An 18,697-nucleotide genomic window follows, 5' to 3' on the forward strand; every position below is an offset into this window, starting at 1 on the left:
AAGCTCTGGGACGCTAAGTGCGTCCGGCAGTCTAGTCCAGGTCCTGGGGCCCCCGAGCGGCAGGGCTGCCTTGCAAGGCCCTGAGACGCACATGGGTCACCAAGCACCACCACGTATGACCTGACCTTGTGTGTAAACCCAGATACGCCCAAGGCCACCAGCTGGAGAGACGCACGCAGATGCCCTCAGGTGCACTGCAGACCCCAAGGACACACGCACGGGCCTTCACACACATCCCTGCAAAGAGTGTGTGCACAGACCATGTCCTTCACGGGCACGCTCCCTGCCAGCCTGCTCCTCTCGCAGGCACCTCTTCATCAGCCCCCTGGGGTGGGGCAGCCCAGCCCAGGCACGGGGGGCAGGAACAAGAAACAAGGGCAGGACAGAGTGAGCCAGGTGCGGCCCTGGCTGTTTATTCCATGTCTGCCCTGGGGGCCCAGCTGGGCCAGAGCAACCCTCTGGGGAGCCTGGCTGACCCTGGCTCGCCTCAGCGGCTTCTTTGGGGTGTGGGTGGGCATCAGGGTTAAGGCTGGGGAGGGACAGGAAGTAAAGTGCTTGCAAGGGCCCTGGGGGCTTGGTCCCAGCCACCCTCCCGCTTTGGAGGCCGGCAAGGGGCTGTGCACCCCTGGGCTGTGCAAACGGACTTTCTGGGGCCCACCCAGCTGCGCCTGGGTGAGGGGCACACACAGGCTGGCAGGCCCTGCCGACGCCCCCTGCCAGGGGAGGCTCCAGCCGGGCCAGGTGGGCCCAGTGGGGGATGTGTCCGTCCAGAGTTGACTGTCCACTGATTGTCTGCTTGTCTGGTCTGAGGTTGTGGTAGTATTGGGGCCGCAGGCCCGCTCCCAGCTCTCCGGGGGCCGCCTGTCCCTTTGCCCCTCACCGGCGGAGCCGCTGCAGCTGCGGGGAGAAACGGCCTGGGTCAGGATGGGGGACACGACCACACTTGCCCACCTGGCTCTCAATGCCTAAGCTGCTCACCTCACTCTCGACCAGGTTCCGTCTATACAGTGCCTCCTTGGCGGCCTCCTAGGGGGTGAAGAAGGAGTCAGCAGGCAGCCCCTGGTGGCCCTGGCCATGCCCCCACGCCCGCCCGGCTCACCCTGCTGCCATCATTGCCCAGACGCCGGGCGGCCTCCGTGTAGAACTGTAGCTGGCGCTCCAGCTGGGCCATGTACTCTGAGGGATGGAGGTGGCGAGGGGCATCAGGATGGGGCCTGCAGCCCCCACCCCTCCCCCGACACCCATCCCTGAGCTCCTACCCCGCCGCATGCCCGGGCCTCCCTGCTCCAGCTGCGCCCGCTGCCACTGGCTGCGCTGCATGATGTCCTGGTACTGCTGCGCCACCTCGGGGGGCACTGGCCGCCGCGCCTGCCTGAGGCCCAGGATCTGAGGTGGGGGGAGAGGATGCAGAGGGAGCTGTGAGGGACCTGCGGACCCCCCAGTCCTGCCCCACTGAGCCTCGCAGGGCAGTACCCACCTTCCGCTCCAGACGCTCTTGGTCGAAGGCCAGCACACTGAGACTATGCAGGGGCCGTGCTGATCTATGGGGTTGGGGAGGGGTGAGGGGCTGCAGGGAACTCCCATTCCCAACCCTGTTAATTCAACAAACATACTGGGCCCCGGGGAACAGTGGGAATCAAGCCAGGCCCACCCCTGTATTGCTGAATCCACAACCTGACAGGGACAAGGGGTGTACACCCAGGCAACTGTGATGCCAGGTGTCAGGGAGGGCTTCCTGGAGGAGGTGACGGCCAAGCTGGGAATCAAAGGAGTCAGAGTTGGGCAGAGGAGCAAGGAGCAAGTGTGGCGATAGGGGTGCTCAGGGTATTATAACACAGAGTAGCCAAGAGGCTCGTAAAAACTAAATGTAGCCATGAACCAACAGGAAGAAGTAGGGAAAAAAAGGCTGGATTATTGACAGTGGTTTGATCACAAAAGGTCTTAAAGATCAAGCTGAGGAGTTTAAACCAGATGCTCTAGGAGAAGAGGAGCCAGGAAAGGTTTTGAAGCAGGTGAGAGACATGCTTTAATTTGTGCTTGATGATAAGTCGTCCAGGAGAGGCTGAGATAAGAGGGGCATTCTCTCCAGCACGGCTGGGCCCAGTCACCTACCTGTTCCCTGGCTCCCTCGTAGGAGCAGGTATGGGAGGAGCCTTCCCTTTGGGCCCAACAACCTGCTTCAGAGAACAGAACTAGTCTTGTGAGTCTCGGCCACCTTGACACAAGCCCCACCTTCCCCCCGGGGCTGCTGGCAGGCAGGGGTCTCACTGTGGGCACGGATGCTGGCACGGGGTCGATGACCAGCCACCTCTCAGTCGTGGTCTCCAGCTGCTGGGCCGTCAGTGGCTCGCGAATCCGAACCATCACCTCCAGCCGCCCCCCTGTGGGCCTGCGACCATCCAGGACCTGGGGGGAGTGAGGGGAGGCTGTTAAGAAGCAGGCAGTGGGGATTCCCTGGTGGCTCAGTGGTAAAGAATCCACCTGCCAATGCAGGAGACGTGGGTTCGATCCCTGGTGTGGGAAGATCCCACATGCTGCTGAGCAACTGAGCCCACGTGCCACAACTATAGAGCCTGTGCTCTAGAGCCCGGGAGCTGCAAGTGCTGAGCCCCCGTGCCGAAACCACCGAAGCCTGTGGACCCTAGAGCCCGTGCTCACAACAAAAGAAGCTCCGCAATGGGAAACCTGCGTACCACAACTAGAGAGTGGCCCCCGTTTGCCACAACTCGAGGAAAGCCTCTGCAGCAACGAAGACCCAGCACAGCCAAAATAAATAAAATTACCAAAATAAAGAAATAAATAAAAGCAGCAGCAGGCTGTGGCTGGAGGCTCAGGGCTGGGCTCCGGGACAACCAGGGAAATTTCCAAAATATGAGCCCCTGGGTATGGCTGAGACACCAGCTGCTCTTAATGGAGCAGGGTGCAGAGGGTACTTAGGGCTGGGTAGTGGGGAAGCCTGGTATTTCCAGGGAGGGGCTGTGCCAGCAGAGAGGACCTTTGGGAGGCTCAGGGTAGGGAGCATCTGGTTGATGTTCGTGAGTGGCATGGCTATACCCAAGTGTTCAGACCAATGTCCACCTCTCACCTCAAGGACCTCTCGGACCTCACATGCCGTCTCCAGGGCATCCAGTTTCAGCTGGGCTGTGCCCAGGACCCGGTCGGTCTTAAAGAGCCCCCTGTGTGTGTGAGAGGGGACAGGACGGTTGGCCCTGGGCAGCTCCCCCTCCTCTGGAGGCCCAGACAGCACCTGTGGCCCCAGCTCACCCCTTGTGGACCACTTCGAACTTGATGCCTTTGGTCTGGATGGCCCTTCGGAAGCCACGGTGGCTGCGGTTGATGCAAAGCTTGAACTGCTCCTTGAACTCTGCCAGGGGAAGGAGGGAGAGAGGAGGCGCAGGGTCAGCTTATGGTCTCATGGGCTTTCTGCGGGGAGGGGAGGCGGGGGACTGCTTCCTGCCAGGGCTCACCAGGGGAGTCTGTGTTTTTGATCACGCTGGTCTTGTCTTTCTGAGCTTCTTCCTGTGACCAGACAGGAGGTGAAAAAGCTCAGGGCTGGGGCCTGCCCTTGAACCCCTGCCGGAACCACACCCTCCAGGCCTGAGGGGGCTGGAGCCCATCCCCCCTCAGCTCCCCATGTACCACGTTGGGATAGGGGAAGTCGAACCGAACAAAGACATCCAGGTCACCAGGAGACAGCCCTGTGGGAAGACAAGGGTCAGAGTTGGGCAGACGGGTGGACCCCACAGCCCTGCCCCTTGCCTGGTGCCCCCTCACCTGGCGGTGTGGGCAAGCTGATGCCCTTCACGATGAATAGGAGCATGTCGTTGCTGCTGAGGTCAGGGAAGATCCTTCCGGGAGGGAGGGCGGGAGACAGGCACCTCAGTGCCACCGCCCTGCCCGCCTTCTCGGCCCTCCCCCCAGTCTCTTGAGGGTGTCTCAGGTCCTAGGCTTGAGTTTTAGAACCAGACAGACTACAATTCTCTATTGAGGTCTGCCACTGGCTACTTGTTTAGTCCTTTCATAAATATGCACATATTTATTTGGAACCAGCTCTGCACCAGTCAGTGGCCTCACGTCTGTGGGACCTCTTCCCTTGAATAAGATTTCTGGAACCTTCTAGAATTTTCTGGAATCTTCTAGAATTCACCAAGTGCCCTAGCTGCTGTGGGACCTTCTCTTTCTCTGACAAGGTTTTTTGAGCATCTACTATATGCCAGCCAGTGTCCTCACTGCTGAAAATACAGAGGTAAATGAGGCAGACCATGCCTGTGTTCAGGGAGCCCTGGCTAGCTGAGTGAACAGATGACCCCTGAATATATAAACAAACAAAACAAAAACAACTCTGCAGAGGATTAAAACATGGGAGTGTGCTTGGGAGGTGCTGCTCTAGACAGAGCCATCAAGGAGGGCTTCTCAGGAGAAGTAACATCATAGGTGACTCAGTGTCAAGAAGAGGCTGCTACAGGGACTTCCCCTAACAGTCCAGTGGTTAAGACTTCGAGTTTCCACTGCAGGGGGCATGGGCTTGATCCCTGGTCACGGAATTAGGATCCTACAGGCCATGCAGTGCAGCAAAAAAAAACTTTTAAAAAAGAAAAAGAAGAGGCTGCTACATGGTAATCTGCTTAAGAGGGTCTAAGCAGAGGAGACAGCCGATGCAAAGGTCCTGAGTGGGAACACGGCTGATGTGTCTGATTGACCAAAAAGAAGTCTGTGTGGCTGGGGGTGAGAGAAGTGGGGTCAGTGAGAGGAGATGAGGGGGTGACAGGGAGCCAGGCTCTGGAGATGTCGGGGAGCCAGGGTGAGGGGTGCAGGTTATCCTAAGTGGTGATGTTAGGTTACCCCAGTGGCCACCCCTAACCTCGTGTACAAGTGGGAAAAATGATCCCAACTCCCTGGAGTGTGAGATGATGCAACAGGAGCAGGACCCACCTCACCACTCCATGAGCTTGCCCAGGCCTTTGCATTCACTAGACTGTCCCCATTTCCAAACGTGTCACTGTCAACACTCCATTGCCATCCTTTACTTACATGGCACGTCTGCCTCAGGACACTTGCACATGCTCTGCTCCCACCAGACCACCCAAACTCTCCTCCAGAAGCAAGTCCTCTGCTGGCTTCTGGGGAGTGTGAACCCCTCTCTCCAAAAGGGCCAGTGGCAGGGTATAGGGGGCCTTACTTGATGACGCTGAAGGTTCTCTGTTCAAAGCGAGCAGTGGGTGTGGGGAGACCCCGGGCAAAGGCCTGCTTCAGAATCTCCATGCTCCGCTTACAGTCCTCCGCCAGCTTCTCAAATCTGCCAGCGAGAGGGCCCTGCTCAGGTCCCTGGTCCCAGGGGCAGGCTGCGGGGTGCAGAAGTTAGTGGGGCATGGGGGCTGGGCTTCTTACTTGCTGGTTTCAGCGATGTTGCCTAGCTGAGTAAACTGGTTAGAGTGGTTCAGGCACATCTGGGGGAGCAGAAGAGAGTGAGGGGAGGGTTGGAGGGGCACCGTGTGCCTGGTGATGACCTGGGCAGGGAAGCCCCCTTCACCTCGTGCTGCTGCCTTATGAGTTTGGTGAGTTCGCCATAGCGTCGGGCAGACTCCTGAGACAGACCCGGGCCAGGACGCTGGACCAGGGCAAAATCATCCTTGTTGACGGGGGCAGGCGGCACCTGGGGAGGACAAGGCTTGTGAGGGAGGGGCCTGCTGGACAACCATGAGCAGACCCTCCCAGGGCTCTGTGGAAACATCACACCTCCTTCAAGAGGCCTTCCCTGACTACAGCTTCATCCGCAGGCCCTGTTCTTCTTTCCCAAGGAGAAAAGTAATCCTCAAAGAGAAGTGGATGGTCTGTCCCACATGGCACAATTTGTTACCCTGATCTCCAACTCCTCTTCTCTAGTAATGGAGTTCTGGCTGGACACACAGCAGCCCAGCAAGAGACTACATGTCCCAGCCTCCCCTGCAGCTAAGTGTGGCCACATGACTCAATTCTGGCCAATGGGAGGCAAGTAGAAGTGATGGTAACTCCACATCACTGCCCCATAGCCCGGATGAAGATAAGGCATCACTTATCTGGTCAAAGGTCAATCCACTTTGACCACAAGGACAAGAATGACCTCCTAAGGTGTCACAGAGTAGCAAGATGGAAAGAATCTGGGCCCTGAAGGGCTTTTTTAGAGGTCTCTTTTAGAGACCAGAATGCCCTAAGTGTTACATACAGGAAACATAAATGTCTGTCTTATTTCAGCCACTGTCTTGGGCCGGGAAGAGGAGTTTGTTACAGCAGTTTAACCTGGACCCTGATGAATGCATTCTAAGTCATGTGACTGCTAAGTGGCAGAGGTCTGAAGGGTGAGTGCCTGGGAAGGTCCAGAAGGCCTAGAGGGTTCACCTTGGTGATGTCCACAGGTAGCCCGTTGCGTGAGGCCTCCAGCATGGGCTCCAGCCCCTTGGCCTGGCGCAGGTGCATCTTGGCGCCCTCCACGTCATTCTTCTGCTTGGCTCGCAGTGCAGCCTGCAGGAGCTGCTTCTTGCGGCCCTCCAGGAAGGCCAGCTGCTGCTGGGCTGTGGGTACAGGGGTGTCTGCGGGTGCTGCCCCACCCACAGCCAGGCAATTGGCTGCCCAGGTGGGGAGGGCTGTACCTACCTCTGGTGGATGTGCCTTTGGGGGCTGCTTTGGCTATGGGGGCGGATCCTGATGGGGGTGCCTTTGAAGGTGGGGCTTTGGGCTGGGCTGTGGGGGCTGCAGGGCTGCTAAGCTGCAGAAGGATGGAGAGCAAGTCAGAGCTTTCCCAGCACCTGTGATGAGTCTGCTGCCCACAGGGTCGAGGCCTGACAGCGACAACACTGACCATCTCAGTTTCTATTTCCTCAGCACTGAACACATGTGATCTTGTTCACACTAACCCTTGGCAACAGCCCCTGGAGGTAGGGACTAGTACTGTGCTCACTGTACAGAGGAGCCCGAAGTTCAGAGGGCAAGATGACTTGCCCATGGCCTCATGGCCAGGAAGTAGCAGGCCCGGACGTGCAGCCGGTTTTTCCTGGCTCACGGCCAGGACTACTGGGGCTTTGCTTTGCTGCCCTGCCACTCCCCTGCCTCACCCCAAGGCCCTGGCCCTTCACACCTTTTTAGGCTCCTCGTCCTCTTCGTCCTCAGGGCCTTCATCCTGATTGGCCAGCTTCATGGCGGTCTCCAGGACCCCCACCAGGCTCTGCTGGGTGGGCTCGGTGGCCTCCAGGCCCTGGATCGGGGGGAAGCCTAGGTGGCCAATTGGGACCCGGTCAGGAGGGTGAGGCCCACACTATAATGGTTGAGACACAGGGTCTTCCCCTGCTAAGGAGCTTCAGGCCTTTGAATCTATGTGGGTTGGCCAAAAAGTCTGTTCTGATTTTTAAACCCTGAACAAACTTTTTGGCCAACACAATACTTTGCGTTTTCTTGGTTCTTTCTTTTTTTTGTAGAAGGGCAGGGTGGGCTGCACCGCAAGGCATGTGGGATCTTACTTCCCCAACCAGGGATCAAACCCACGCCCCCTGTAGTGGAAGCACGGAGCCTTAACCACTGGACTGCCAGGGAAGTCCCTGAATCTATTTTGAATGCAAGGAAGGAGCTGCCGCTGGTTTGGTGGAGACGTCAGACCATTCTAACCTCCCTCTTTGCTCTTGGCTCCTCTTGCCTGACCCTGGCTGGGTCTTGGCCAGACTCCATCAAGCAAGCACCATGTGAGGTGGCGTGCTGGGCATAAGAGGTGGCCCTGGGCCTGGAGGGACTCCCAGGGGACCAACGTGCAGAACTGTAATTGCTCTCGTGGTGGACAGACAGGCGACTCTGAGATCCCAGAAGACACCTCCAACCCATTGGCAGGGGTGATGGGAGGCTGGGAAGATCTCTGTAAAACTGAGAGCTGATGACTAGGAAGGAGTGAGTCAAAGAAGAAATGACCAGGGGCTTCCCTGGTGACTCAGTGGTAAAGAATCCGTCTGCCAAAGGAAAAGACATGGGTTTGATCCCTGATCCAGGAAGATGCCACATGCTGCGAAGAAACTCAGCCCCAGAGCCACAGCGTCTGAGCCTGGGTTCTAGAGTTCAAGCTGCACTACTGAAGCCCACGTGCCTTAGAGTATGTGCTCTGCAACAGGAGAAGTGACCGCAATGAGGCCTGTGTACCACAACTAGAGGGTAGCCCCTGCTTGCTGCAACTAGAGAAAAGCCTATGCAGCAATAAAGACCCAGCACACTCAAAAATAAACATATAATGTTTTAAAATAAATAAATGACCAGACAGTGGTGGGATGGTGAACAGAATCTTCAGATAAAAACCTCCTAATTTTTAGTGTTTGCCAATTTCTGTGGTGTAAACATTCCCGTGGTAAATGATTTTAGGGTACCCATTGTCTAACAAGCTTACAGAATTTCTGAAGGTGCAGCCATCAGCTCCCTGGGACTGGAGAGCTGGAGGGAACAGCACCTGTGAAGGCTCAGAGGTGGAGCCTCTGAGTGGAGCCCACTGGTGGAGTGGGGCTGGGGGCAGGGCCTACCTGGAGGCACAGGCAGCTCCGCCACGTCCACCGCTCGGCCAGCCTTGTGGGCTCGAATGGCATCTTGGTATTGCTGCAGGGAACACAGGTGTCAGGGCTTCCTGGGCAAGGTCTCTAGGGGTGGCCGACCCGCCTACTTGGGTCTCCACGCACCTTGACGATGCGCTCATGCATGCGAGCCTTCCGCTGGTCCCCCTTGGTCTTGGCTTGAGCCGCAGCCACGTGGTACCGCTCCATCCGCTGCTCTAGTGCCTCCAGGAGAGTCTTTGGGGGTGGAGGAGCCTCTGGGCCAGACCAGACGGTAGAGTTAAGGGTCTTGGTGAGGGGAGATTGTCTTGCTCTGGCCGGCCCACCCCACAGGGTCCCAGGAGCCTACCTGGTGTGGAGGGCACCACAGCAGGAGTTGGAGGCTGCACAGGTGGTGATGGTGGGCCCTGGGGCAGCTGGTCTATGGGCAGAGAGGTCCAGTCCAGTGTGGGGCTTACTTGCGGCTGCCCTTCCCCCGACCAGGCTAGTCTGGCCTGAGGCTGGGGTCCCTGGGGTCCGCCTGACCAAAGGGGTGGCAGCATCAGCAAGAACGTCCTGGAGACCTCCAGCAGTCCTGGAGGATGGGCAGGGTGGGTCCTCACCAGGTGGAGGAGGCAGGCGCGACAGGTCCACAGGCTCCCCCCGACTCAGGGCCTCCAAGACAGCATCAAAGCTCTGGGAGAAGGAAGATCAGGGGAGGAGGCTGCAGCTGGAGGCTAGGACCCCATGGGGAGCCTCCACGACCTGCCACATGGCAGATGACTCCCCACTGTGTCCCTTCCTTTGCAGCAAGCATCTTTTTAAAATTTTTATTTTTGGCTGTTCTGTGACCAGGGATTGAACCTGCTCCCCTTGCAGTGGAAGTGCAGACTGACCTGGTGGTCAGTCTCTGGACCACCATGGAAGTCCCTTTGCAGTATTTTGCTCAAGCCTCCTCCAAACATTTATGCCCATTTCACAGAGAGGGTAAACTGAGGCTTCAGGAGGTGCAGGAAACTATAGTCACGGAGTGACCAGGATTCAAATCTGGGTCTGTCTTAACTCCAGAGCCCCTGTTCTTTGCTATCACACAATGTTAGAAGCATCCTGTCCTCTACCTCCAACCCTGACCCCTCTGGACGCACCTTGGCCACACGAAAGTGCTTGGCAGCAGCGGCGGTGTCTCCCTGCTGCTTGGCGTGGAGGGCAGCCAGCTTGTATTCACGCTGGCGGCTCTGCAACTGAGCCAGGGGGCCAGGGCTGCAAGGACCTGCGAGAGGGAATGGTGCACAAACTATTTCTACTTAATTCTCACAACAAAGGCCCACCTTAGAGATTTGAGAACTGAGGCTCAAAGAGGGGATGCTGTTTCCCCAAACCACACAGCCTGAAGGCATAGTGAGGACTCAACCCTATGACTGTCAGTCTTTACAGCCAATGCTATTTTGCCCCCAAGAGAATTCTGGAAAACTTTCTGTACTCTAACACATTTTTAAGTCGACATCTAAAACTTCATTTTGAGTTGAGACAGTGGCAATGGCTGTTGTCCCTAGTGTCTTCAAACACTGACATTTGATAAAGAAAATCATCACACTACTCTTTTAAATCAAATGTATCCTAACTACCATGGTGATCTGAAACTCACCAATATTTCCCTTTTATTTTTTCAGATTGTGGTAAAATACACACAAGATAAAATTTACCATCTTAACCCTTTTTAAGAATACAGTTCAATGGCATTAAGAACATTCACATTGTTGTACAACCATCACCACCATCCAACTCCAGCACTCTTTCCATCTTTCCCAACTGAAACTCTGTCCTCATTAAACACTAACTCCCCATCCCCCTCCCCCAGCCCCTGGCACCCACTGGTCTACTTTTTGTCTCTGGGAATCTGCCTCCCCTAGGGACCCCCTATAAGTGAAATCATACAGTATTTCTCCTTTTGTGACTGGCTTATTTCACGCAGCATAATGTCTTCAAGGTTCATCCGTGCTGTAGCATGTGTCAGAATTTCCTTCCCTTTTCAGGGTGAATAATATTCCATTATATGGATGGACCACATTTGTTTATCCATTTACAGGCATAAATTAGACAGTGTAGGTCTGGTTCCAGATCACCTCAATAAAGCAAACATTGTAATGAAGTGAGTCACTCAGTTTTTTGGTGTCCCGGTACATACAAAAGTTACTATACTATACTGTAGTCTGTGAAGCATGCAATACCATTATGACTAAAACAATGTACATACTTTAACGTAAGAAAATGTCATTGTTCCACAGGGTAACTAAGCCCACGAACTGCAACTACGGAGCCTGAACACCCTACAGCCCGTGCTCTGCAACAAGAGTCGCCACTGCGACGAGAAACCTGCTCACCGCAACGAGAAGCCTGCTCACCGCAACTAGGGAAAGCCCGCGTGTAGCAGCGAAGGCAGCCAAAGATAAACAACTCATTGGATTTAAAAAAATGTATTGTTAAAAAACGCTAACTACCACCTGAGCCTTCAGCAAACTAGCAGTAAAACCGAGAATCACGGATCACAGATCCCCATAACAAGTATAGCAATAATGAAAACCCTTGGAATCCTTCGAGAATTGCCAAAATGTGACAGACAGACACAAAGTGAGCAAATGCTATTGGAAAAATGGTGCCAACAGACTTGCTCAGAGTACAGTTATCACAAACTGATTTGTAAAAAAAAAAAAAAAAAATCACAGTAATCTGTGAATTGCAATAAAGCAAAGCTGAAGAAATCCAGGTGTGCTTTATCTGTCAACAGAAACTGGACACGTGGAAGCTTCTGGGATCGACCAGGGATTGAACACGTGTCCTCTGCATTGGCCAACGGATTTCCAACCACAGGACCATGAAGTCCTACTTTTTAAATATATGCCAGGGTTCACAGCGAGCAATTGGGAACTTCAGATCTTCCCTTATTTACATACACGTTTCCGGCAGAATTGTATCGTAACATGATGCATTTGGGTACTCGAGAGTCTTTAACACCTTACTGTACATTTAAATGTACCTTTCTGCGGTGTATCAGCAAAGTTGGGAAACAGGATTAAATGGCTTTTAAAACACTATATTAGATACAGATTCAAATAATATACCTAATATGTTCTTAGGAGAAGTGTTCTTAAATTGAAATCAATAAGTACAATTGTTGGTATTAAAAATAAAATACAATAGATACACCACCCACCACCCAGATATACATCCTAGAAACACCTGGAAAACAGTACAAAGTACCTGTTGTACTTTTTCAGACTGATAACTGGACTCACTGCTTTGTTTTGGTGGACTTGCCTGAGAAGGTGTGCAACTTGAAGCAAAACAACTTGACATTTTTTTTTTAATTGAGGTATAATTAATTTACAATGTGTTAATTTCAGGTGTACAGAAACCTGATTCATTTATGTATATATATAAATAAGTGTTCTTTCTCAATATATAACTAAGTGTTCTTTCTCAGGTTCTTTTCCATTATATATATGTAAAATATATAAATCCACTGTATAGCATAAGTTCCCTGGGCTATACTGTAGATCCTTGGTTTTTTTGGAACTATATATATAATGTATATATCTACTCTATAGCATAAGTTCCCTGGGCTATACAGTAGATACTTGGTTTTTCTGGAACTATTTAAAATATAATAAGGTGTATCTGTTAATCCCAAACTCCTAATTTATCTCCCCCTGCCCAATATCGGAGAAGGCAATGGCACCCCACTCCAGTACTCTTGCCTGGAAAATCCCATGGACGGAGGAGCCTGGTGGGCTGCAGTCCATGGGGTCGCTAAGAGTCGGACACGACTGAGCGACTTCACTTTCACTTTTCACTTTTATGCATTGGAGAAGGAAATGGCAACCCACTCCAGTGTTCTTGCCTGGAGAATCCCAGGGACGGGGAAGCCTGGTGGACTGCCGTCTATGGGGTGGCACAGAGTCGGACACGACTGAAGCGACTTAGCAGCAGCAGCAGCAGCCCAATATCTTGACATTTCTTAATGTGGACCATTTTTAAAGTCTTTATTGAACTTGTTACAATATTGCTTCTGTTCTACGTTCTACTTTTTTGGTCCCGAGGTATGTGGGATCTTAGATCCCCAAGCTGAGATTGAACCTGCACCCCCTGCATTGGAAGGCAAAGTCTTAACCACTGGACCACCAGGGAAGTCCTGTAACACCCTGACATTTCATTGGCTTTATCTCCTGCCACTGAAAGTCCCTCTTAGTGTTAAAATTTTTTTATTTTGGGGCAGAATTACTGTTGGAATTATTTTTTGCACAAAACTGAGCAAAGCTTAACTATATTGAGCTTTTTTGATAAATAATTTTGATATAGTAAGAGTAAAACTGTACTGGCGAGGCAGCTCTTGTTGACAAGGTGGGGGCCGGGTCCACCCACTAGCACGTAGCTCCTGTTTCCTTGTTCATTCTTTTCCTACTTTCCTTTTTTGTCTTTAATGTGCAAAGAAACCTGCTTCACATCATCAAATAGATGAGAAGAGACAGAGTCTTACAGATGTCACATGATTCTCAGGGTCCCTGCACAGCTATATACAAAAAACCCCATTATGAAAAACTGTTGGTGATTTCAGCTGAGAATCTCAGGTTACGACTTCCAATAGTCATCCTTGAGCTTTATTAAAAACAAAAGCTTAGAAACCAGCTTGGCTGAAGCACTCAGAGACTAGGGGTTCACTTTCTGAACCTCAGGGCAGCATTTGGAGTATCTCCTTTGGTTTGCCCCATTTTCTTTTCTTAAGGCGGGGAAGGGGAGGTTAGGGGAAAGAAAACTTCTTGGGAGGTGTGTTCTCCAGCAAGTGAGTTTTAGGAACGATGGACAAGCTGATGGCTTGGGAACTACTCACTTAACACTCTATGGGTGGGGGCCTTCCCTGGTCGTCCGGTGGTCAAGAATCTGCCTGCCAGTGCAGGAGACATGGGGTCGATCCCTGGTCTCGGGAAGATCCCACATGCCATGGAGCAACTACGCCTGTGAGCCACAAATATGGAGCCTGTGTTTTAGAGTCCTCGAGGCGCAACTACTGAGCCTGTGCACTCAGAGCCCATCCTCTGCAACAAAAGAAGCCACCACAATAAGAAGTCTGTGCACCACAATGAAGAGTAGCCCTCGACGCAACTAGAGAAAGCCCGCAAGCAGCAATGAAGACCCAACACAGCCATAAATGAATAAAAATAAACAAATCTTAAAAAAAGAAAAAACTCTATGGGGAATTCCCTGGTGGTCCAGTGGTTAGGACTTTGCACTTTCACTGCCGGGACCTGGGTTCAGTCTCTGGTCAGGAAACTAAGATTCTGCAAGCCACCTGGCACACCCAAACCAAAACAAAACCAAAAAACCATAATGCTGTTCAGTTCTAAAAAGGAATGGCGTTCTGACACATGCTGCAGCATTTTGCTAAGTGAAGGAAGCCAGACACAGGAGGACAAACACTGGATGATTCTATTCCGGTAAAATATCTATAAGAGGCAAATCCAGAGACAGAAAATAGAACAGAGGTTCCTAGGGACTGGGCAATGGAGAATGGGGAGTTAATGCTGAATAGGGGAGATGAAAAACTTTTGGAAACTGATAGAGGTGGTGTTGCACAATATTGTGAGAGTGACAAATATCACTCAATTGCATGTTGAAAAATAGTTAAATGGCGAATGTTTTGTTAAATATATTTTACAGCTACTACAGACAGAAAACCTCTCCTGTGAGCCTGTGTTTCCCTTGGAAAGTAGGATCTGGGGAGGGAAAGGTGTTAACAAATATCTAAAAATCAGGGCAGGCCCTGTACCCCCCCACCAAAGGGGCAGCCACTAAATGAATACCCCCTCATCAGCCCACATCAGCCAGCCCTGCCTGTGGCCTACCTGGGGGCAGCTGGGGCTTAGCTGAGGCCAGGGACGAGGATGGAGCAGCGGAAGGAGGACTCTCCACGATGACACGGGGATCTGGGGCCAGTGGGTTCAGAAGGGCTGGCTGGGTGGGGGCAGGTGTGTGGCTGGGTGTGGCCACTGGACCCTTCCCCACAGCCACAGGCGGCGGGATGTCCCCTTCGTCGATGGCTTTGCCCTTCCGGACCGAGGCCAGCAGGTTTTCAAGTGTCTGGGAGAAGGTGTGAACGTAGGTTTGGAAGGAGCCTGGAGCTGGGTGCAGGGGGCGGTGGTGAGGACCTGGTCACCCTCTTGTCTGCCCACTCACCTTAAGCCCCCGGTCGTAGCGCCGCATCTTGGCACTGTCTCCGGCTTGCCTAGCGCTTTCGATCGCGGTCTGGTAGAGGGCCAGCCTCTCCTGCAAGGTGGCCTCCAGCCCTGGGCTGGGGGTTGTGGCCTTTGGCTGCGGGAGGGGCCAGGTGCACAGTCTGGGTGGTGACCCCTCTCTTCCTGGGTTGAGTACCTACTGTATACCAGGTGTGTTGCCCCCTCTAACCCCAAAGGGGCAGAAATCATCACCCATCTCCCAGGGTGGAGAACTAGGGATCAGAGGCACCCCACCACCTGTGCGAGGTTCTGTGGTTGAGAGGGGAGGAGGGAGCCCTTGAACCCTGGGCTGCACAGACCAGTGTTGTCAGGGGTATACCTGGGCCACAGGAGGGTGGGACTCTGAAGCCTTCTGCTCCTCCCCAAGGACCTCATTCAGTTCCGCCTGCAGGGACACAAGGCCGGGGGCCAGTCGTGAGGGCCTGCTGGGTGGACACCAATGGGAGGGAAGTCTCCTGCTCCGCCCCGGGTGCTCACCAGCAGGTCATCATCAGCCTCCACGTCCTCCTCATCTGTTCCCTCCTCTTCATCCTCATCCGGGTCTCTCATGCATAAGCTGGCCATCTTCTCAATGGCTTCCATGGGCAGGGGACCTGGAGGCAACGGAAGGCCCCAGTTGAACCAGGATCCTTCAAGAGTCCCCAGCCTCTTGTCCCATTCACCCATGGCCGTGAAAATTAGGGTAGCAGGCAGTGGTCAGTATGTCTCCCTCTCCTGGGTCTTCCATGGCACCCCAGTGTCCTTGGGCCAGCAGGCACGATCCTACTCCCTGTCGATCTCCCTGGCCTCATCTCTTCCTCGACAAGCCTGAGTTGGAACCCCAGATCTGCAACTTTCTCACTGTGGGACCTTGAGCAAGTCGCTTCACCTCCCTGGGCCTTAGTCTTCCCATCTGTTAGATGGGGACAATAACAGTTTCTCCCTCACCATAGACTGCAGGGACTAAAGGTAAATGCAGCTCTTAGAACAGCACACTGTCAGCATTTTGTTGTTCATGTAACTCTTGTTATTCACGGCACCCATGTTCTATAAAGTTGGAATTAGTGAATAATGAACCAACTGGCCCTGAAGGAAATACAGCATTAGGTTCCCATGAGCCTCTGGGCACAACACTATTGTCAAACAGGCAATATATATCCTTGTTTTATGTGTGTTTCTACTTAAAGACACCTTCTTTAATATATATTGTTGATTCATTAACACGGAACTCGAGGCCAACAGCACTATAACTGATGCCTGAATGAAGCTTATCTACAAGGTACATCCTAGTCTTCTCATGCTAAGGAATAGGAGACAGCACTCTGGCACTACGCTTGGGGACCGTGTGGATCCGCAAAATCAACAAAAAGCACAAACATGAGAAAAGCGTGACATTCAACAGACCAAGAAAAGTCACTATTTGTGCGCTGAGACAAGAAGGCAGAGTGTCGCCTCGGCAGGGAACAGGCACACTGGGTGACTCAAACTTTTGGCAGCTCCATGCATGTCTGTGAATGACTGCAAAAGCGCGACAAGCAACTGATTTGGAGGTTACAAATAAATTTAAACCAATAGATGAATTTACAAATTTGGACTCTGTAGCTAACAAGGATCAACTGCATTAGCTATAAAGTGTAAAGGTTCCATGTGCCCGAGCTCCAGCCCCACTTGAGTCCCCTGCCACCTCTTCCAGGGCCTGTGCACAAACTGTGATTCACCCCCTCCCCCACTCTTCACCTGGCCCTCCCCATTGCAGGTGCCTCCTCCTGGAATCCCAGTCCAGTTCACAGGTCTTCCCTAATCCCAGCCCTGATCACAGAACCATGGGTTGGAAGACATGCCACATCCATTATTGGTGATTATTGCCATTTTACAGACAGGGAAACTGAGCCCCATATAGTTGCTGAAACTCAGCAAGTCACACAGCCAGTCAGTTGAAGAAGTGGGACTTGAATCTTCATTTGGGGCCAGAGCCGATCGCTTAACTCTTCCCCAGAATTAGGCTGCCAGGCGGACAGGGACCTTCTCTGTCTCCATATTCTCATCACCTCAGTGCCCAGCTTCAAACAGGAACTCAGAAAATGTTCAGGGGTGTACTGAGAGTCTCACCTTTGCCTTTAAGCTTCTCCAAGGCTTGGGGCTGGCCTCCCACCAAGGCCAAGAACTCAGCCTCCAGTTCCTCATCGTTAACTCCATCTTCGGGGATCATCAGGCCATCTGGGGAGAGGTCAACTAGCAGGCCCAGCTGTGGGAACAATGGGGGTTCAGTCATACCATGGGATGCACCCTGGCTAGCTGGAGGCAGCTATGATGGACCTGGAATCCCCTGGGGAGGAACCCAGGGCTCCTGGGGAAAGCCAGTCAGCTGGAACAGGCCCCAGACACAACAGGTGTCCCAAGATGGGCCAAGTCACTCCTCTGGCACAGATCAACATGGGGCAAAGGGCAGGTAGAGAGAGACCCAACTGCCTGCTCTGAGCCCACACCCGTGATGTGTTGCTAGCCAAGTTCAGTGGTGAAATAAGGCCCTACACCCTGCCCCAAAGCAAAGTCACTCTGCACAACTGGGTTTTTCCATTCCAGCATCTTCAGCAGAGGGAGCTGTGCAGGAAGACTGGAGGTGTCAAGAGTAAAAGGAAGCACAGACAGCGCTGAAGTTGGAAGTAAGGTCTTGGCTGTGTGAAATACCTGTCTTCTTATCCTATCCTTATTAATGACCAACCATGATGTGATAATATTAGGCTGAAGTACACAAATTACCCCCCTTTCTTTGGGTCAAAAATGGCCAAGTATCAGCAATCATACGCGCTCCATCTAATGGTAATGATGATGACACCATTTATTGAGCGCTATGTTATAGCACCCTCTGTAAACTATCACAGATAGTTGTGAATTAAGAGTGTTGTGAATTTTCACAACTATCCTGTGACATACACTCTTAAGGTCTCCATTGTACAGATGAGAAGACTGAGGCTTAGAGGTGAGAAGACTGAGGCTTAGAGGTGTGAAGCCAAGTATCCAATATGCAGAAGCCCGGAGGGAACTTCAGGTCAGCCAGACTAATACCTGGGCACTAAGTTTTGGCCTGAGCTCCTTCCATCAAAGAAAAATCAAACTCTCCCAGTGCCTAGGAAAAAGGTAATGAGGGAGGGAGACGGGGCCCAACCACAATTCTGTGGGCTCACGGCAGGCAGTCTGGATTTGCCCTTAGCTCTGGCCAAGCAGTTGATCCCTATGACCTTGGACAGGTGTCTTCGCCTCTCTGGGCCTCAGTGTCCTCATCTGTACAATGGGGATAAAAAAGTATGACCTGGCCAAGCTGACGCCAGGGTTCCACGAGTGCTCAGTCCAGGAAAGCCATAACTGTCTTTCTTACCCCAGGTTCGAGGCCTTCTCCTCCCGGACTGGAGCTGCTACTGCAACAGGTGGCCTTGAGCCCTGGGCGGGGCGCCAGGAGCTGGGGAGCCCGGGCCAACAGGCCTTACTGTGGGGGTCGAACCTAACCTAGGGGGCGGGGACGTGGGCTCACCTGGGAGTGGAGAGCCGGTCCCCCCGGGGGGGTGGGGCCCTCCCTCGAACGTGTGACAAGGGTGGGATGGGATACCTCGGCGGGGCCATGGGATACAGACTCACCTGGCGGGCGGTGGCGGCGCCTCGACCCGGGGGTCCCGGGGGTCCCTTCTTCTTGTGCATCTTCCAGGCTGGCTACTCGGACCACTGGACCCCTGGCCTGGCCTTGCCCTGCCTCCTCCCCCGGGGCCTATGGCAGCGCACGCGCCCTTCCTGAGTCCCAAGCCCCTTGTCGGCGCCCGGAGACCGCCGACCCCACGCCCTCGGCCCCCAGGTGGCTGCCCCACTTCCGCCTTGGCCCTCGGGCGCCGCGGTACCGGAGCTCAGCCC

General features: G+C 53.3%; 1 protein-coding gene across 5 annotated transcripts; it reads right to left on the minus strand.

The window, feature by feature from the left end:
* Positions 1 to 383: 383 nt before the first annotated feature.
* On the minus strand, positions 384 to 18,693 carry CC2D1A (coiled-coil and C2 domain containing 1A). Of its 5 annotated transcripts, none has more exons than XM_019964012.2 (29): positions 18,431 to 18,693; positions 16,907 to 17,042; positions 15,296 to 15,411; positions 15,138 to 15,203; positions 14,760 to 14,894; positions 14,429 to 14,663; positions 9,677 to 9,801; positions 9,155 to 9,227; positions 8,902 to 8,973; positions 8,679 to 8,809; positions 8,526 to 8,598; positions 7,112 to 7,245; positions 6,631 to 6,742; positions 6,376 to 6,548; positions 5,531 to 5,653; positions 5,389 to 5,447; positions 5,180 to 5,296; positions 3,775 to 3,848; positions 3,640 to 3,698; positions 3,468 to 3,519; positions 3,265 to 3,364; positions 3,086 to 3,176; positions 2,269 to 2,406; positions 2,113 to 2,174; positions 1,478 to 1,541; positions 1,260 to 1,386; positions 1,100 to 1,176; positions 979 to 1,026; positions 384 to 897 (listed from the first exon to the last, which is right to left on the minus strand). In XM_019964012.2, exons 1-29 carry the CDS (start codon positions 18,488 to 18,490, stop codon positions 877 to 879), a joined length of 2,853 nt encoding a protein of 950 aa, XP_019819571.2. In that variant the 5' UTR covers positions 18,491 to 18,693; the 3' UTR covers positions 384 to 876. The 5 variants fall into 5 exon arrangements, with proteins under 5 accessions (XP_019819571.2, XP_019819570.2, XP_070648791.1 ...); XM_019964011.2 differs by having other exon boundaries at positions 2,113 to 2,177; XM_070792690.1 differs by having other exon boundaries at positions 8,902 to 9,072.
* Between the last annotated feature and the right edge of the window lie 4 nt (positions 18,694 to 18,697).

Source organism: Bos indicus, chromosome 7, assembly GCF_029378745.1.
Source record: "Bos indicus isolate NIAB-ARS_2022 breed Sahiwal x Tharparkar chromosome 7, NIAB-ARS_B.indTharparkar_mat_pri_1.0, whole genome shotgun sequence".
Taxonomy (NCBI): domain Eukaryota; kingdom Metazoa; phylum Chordata; class Mammalia; order Artiodactyla; family Bovidae; genus Bos; species Bos indicus.

Excerpts from the sequence above, each read along its gene's own strand:
- CC2D1A (XM_070792689.1), bottom strand. The coding sequence starts at position 18,490 with ATGCACAAGAAGAAGGGACCCCCGGGACCCCCGGGTCGAGGCGCCGCC. Across the intron at positions 9,802-14,428 it reads TAAGCCCCAGCTGCCCCCAG|GTCCTTGCAGCCCTGGCCCC; the intron begins GTAGGCCACAGG and ends TCCCTCTCGCAG. Across the intron at positions 3,520-3,639 it reads ACTTCCCCTATCCCAACGTG|GAAGAAGCTCAGAAAGACAA; the intron begins GTACATGGGGAG and ends GTCTGGTCACAG.